Source organism: Aplysia californica, unplaced genomic scaffold (genome assembly GCF_000002075.1).
Source record: "Aplysia californica isolate F4 #8 unplaced genomic scaffold, AplCal3.0 scaffold00041, whole genome shotgun sequence".
Taxonomy (NCBI): domain Eukaryota; kingdom Metazoa; phylum Mollusca; class Gastropoda; order Aplysiida; family Aplysiidae; genus Aplysia; species Aplysia californica.
In genome coordinates, this window is record NW_004797311.1 from 1,002,998 (window position 1) to 1,006,287 (window position 3,290).

Consider the following 3,290-nt stretch of genomic DNA (forward strand, 5'->3'; position numbering starts at 1 on the left):
CCTCCTCTCATTCACCCGATCCTCTAAATATCTCTGTGTGTTTGTTTTCAACCCACTATTCCCCCACACTTGATCCAGGTCTGTACTACGGCATCACCATCGCCATCGTGTCGTTCGCCACAGCAATGACAGTGTTTGTGCTCAACATACATCACAAGGGCGCCCGCGGCAGGGAAGTGCCCAGGATTGCCAAGAAGATTTTCTTTGGCGTTGTGGCCAAAATCATGTTTATCCATCTAGAGCTGGACGACCCTCCGGCCTCGCCGAAACCTGGCAACGGACCTAGAGGCCTGGTAAGTGGCAGACAAAGAAATAAATGTATTCCGCGTTACTGTAAGTACTAGTGTTTTGTCTTTGGTGTATGTCACCGTAGCACTACCCCCCCCCCCCCACACACACACACACACATACACACATACACACACATACACACACACACACGACTGATAGATAAAACAAATCTCTTTTAACTGCGCCGATGGTGAGATCTACAATAAATGTTGACTGTCAGGTTCGTTTTTTTTTATAAAAAGACAGCACACCAACTTACAGTGTACAATCTCTGCTCTTTGCTGTTGCTCTCTCAAGTCGTGAGTTCGATTGCCATGTGAGGTCGCTTTAAAAAAAAAATCCAATACCTCGCCGTCTGTCTGATGGAATTTTGTACACGTTTTTCACTCCGGCCGGGGTCTTTACGGGCAAGCAGGATCGAAATTGCCAGTCTCCAAAATTATCTAAATTACATTGATGAGGGGGCCAGAATCTTACAAAATACAATGTAGGTTGCCCTTCGTTGCCGAAGATGACGATGAATCCTGCAGCTCATTTGTGGACGCGCATAATGTGGCTGTGCAATCCGATCCTGGATGAACAATGTCTGTTGCAGTGGGGACACTGAAATGATCGTGGTTGTGGAGGTTGGCTAATGGCTCCTCTCTCCTCTGATAGTCAGATTTTCCCTAACTACAAAATACAATACAATTAATACAATTACAATGTTGAATAGAACTGTGATACTACCGTTTGGTTTCTATCCTCCAGCGCTGCTCGCTAGACTTCTCGTCGTGGACCTATGACGCAGCAGGTTTGAACCTCCTGACGCTAGGCCCCGACAACCAGGGCGACGTGAGTAACTACAAAAATAGCACGGAGTGGCAGCTCATCAGTTATCTTCAAGAGAGAGAGGTCAGTCAATAACAGAGCGGTATTTAATTAAGGGTATCCGTCATAGACGCTACTGTGTTATTACTGTTGATATATCTGTTGTGTATGCCTCTGTGGTGACCTGATTCACACATCACGATATTAATTATCTCTTTCCTGGCGTCATGGGTTACTTGCAGTTTTCGTTTTTATGTCCTTGTTTTCGTTTTGTTCGTTTGTTTTCATTTTTTTTCCTTTTTGTCTTTGTGTGAATGATTTATTTTCTTTGTTTTATTATTGCTGTTGCTGTTTTCTACTTGGTTTCTTTATTTGTTGTTGTTTTATTTTGTTTCTTGGTTTGTCATTTGTTCGTTCATTCGTTTTGTTTTTGTTGTTAATGTTGTTTTTGTTGTTGTTGTTGTTGTTGTTGTTGTTGATGTTTGGTTGATTGTTGTTGTTGGGGGCTTTTTTGTCTCTTTTTTTAGGGGGAGGTTGTTGATATTGTCACCTTAGCTTTAACCATTTAGAGGGGGCGAAAATGGAAAAGATCTGCTCATGATTGACACTGCATTGTTGTCCTCTGTTTCTTGGGGTTTTAGTTTTGTATTGTATTGTATTGTTGTATTTTGCTGTGTTAGTCTTGTTTTGTTTTGTTTTTGTAGGTCCATACTTTTGTTATTTGGGGTTGTGTTTTTTTGTGTTTTTTTGTTGTTGTTTTGTTGGGGTGGGGGGGTTGGGTGGGGTGATGTTAGCTGTAACGGTGCGTAACGGTGTTGTTTGGGAGGGGACGGGGTAGTTGTTATTGTTCTTCTGTCGAAAAAGAACGTTCTATTTTTTTCGCTACTACCATTTTCTTCTTTTCTGTGGGTTTTTATTTCTTTTCTTTTTTTAAGGCGGGGTGGGGGGTACTGAGAACAGATGCTTTTCGAGATGATTCATTTCACTGTGGGCCGAGCATGATCATGGATGTGATTCCTCTTAGCACCCATCGCAATCTGTGCAGTTCATTCCCTGATAGAAAATGTCTAGGAGGTCTGTAGTACACTGGTCTGCCGAATGTGCTGCATCGTGGCAAAGGGGTGATAATCTGGCAATAAATCTACACGCTCAGCACCGTGCTGTCGTTAGAGCGCACTAACTCAAATGGAAGATTTAGGAGAGAGAGAGAGAGAGAGAGAGAGAGAGAGAGAGAGAGTGAAACAGAGTGAGAGAGACAGACAGAGAGAGAGACAGACAGACAGAGAGAGAGAGAGACAGACAGAGAGAGAGAGAGAGACATAGAGAGACAGACAGAGAGAGAGACATAGAGAGACAGACAGAGAGAGAGAGACAGACAGAGAGAGAGGGAGAGAGAGACACAGAGAGAGAGAGAGAGACATAGAGAGACAGACAGAGAGAGAGACAGAGAGAGAGAGAGACAGAGAGAGAGAGAGACAGACAGAGAGAGAGACAGACAGAGAGAGAGAGATACAGAGAGAGAGAGAAAGAGAGAGAGAAACTGTTTCATTCTTTTAACAATTGTAGTCAACCTTTTTTATACATTTTCCTCTCGGTTTTTTTTTAAATTAATTTTTTTTTCTTGCACAATTAGAATTTGGATTTTGACCAAATATTCCCTGGGGACGTACTACCGATACCACAAATTAAGAAGCTGCAATATATCAGAAGAATTTCAAAATTGTGGTCTTTGTGCATATCCGACCAGCTGTATGATCGACATGCATTAAGCATAGTCCTTGTCCTGGTCCTCGGCGTGTCACCTGTTGCCCGTGAGTGGTTGGCGGGTGCTCTGGCGTGGTTTGCTCCTTCTTTCCTATCAAACATCTATTGTCCTTATCTCCCCTCCTTTTTTGTGTTTGTTACTCTCTTGTAACACCTCTAATCTTCTGACGCTCATATGACCTTATGCAGTTGCGAGTGCCGTAAAACTCTTACTAAAACTAAACACCTGTTGCCCTGTGTCGAGTGTTGCTGTGTTTCACACCTGTGGCTGTCGGAGTCTCTCTCCAATGGTAATGACGATATGATAGCAGGGCAAGAACATGCTATGTATTTTTAAGCGCAACGTGTTCATGTATTATTATGTCCTCCCATCTCGGACGATAAAGAGTATGTCAGAATATGTTACTGTACTTTTGGAATATCTT

General features: G+C 42.8%; 1 protein-coding gene across 1 annotated transcript in view; it reads left to right on the plus strand.

Annotated features, from left to right (window-relative positions):
• Positions 1-3,290, plus strand: part of LOC101848724 (acetylcholine receptor subunit beta) — a 10,531-nt gene that overhangs the window by 374 nt on the left and 6,867 nt on the right. The window contains exons 2-3 of the mRNA XM_005092180.1: positions 79-293; positions 1,042-1,185. Of these exons, the coding sequence (XP_005092237.1) occupies positions 79-293; positions 1,042-1,185 (359 nt within the window). The remainder of the gene's footprint in view (positions 1-78; positions 294-1,041; positions 1,186-3,290) is intronic.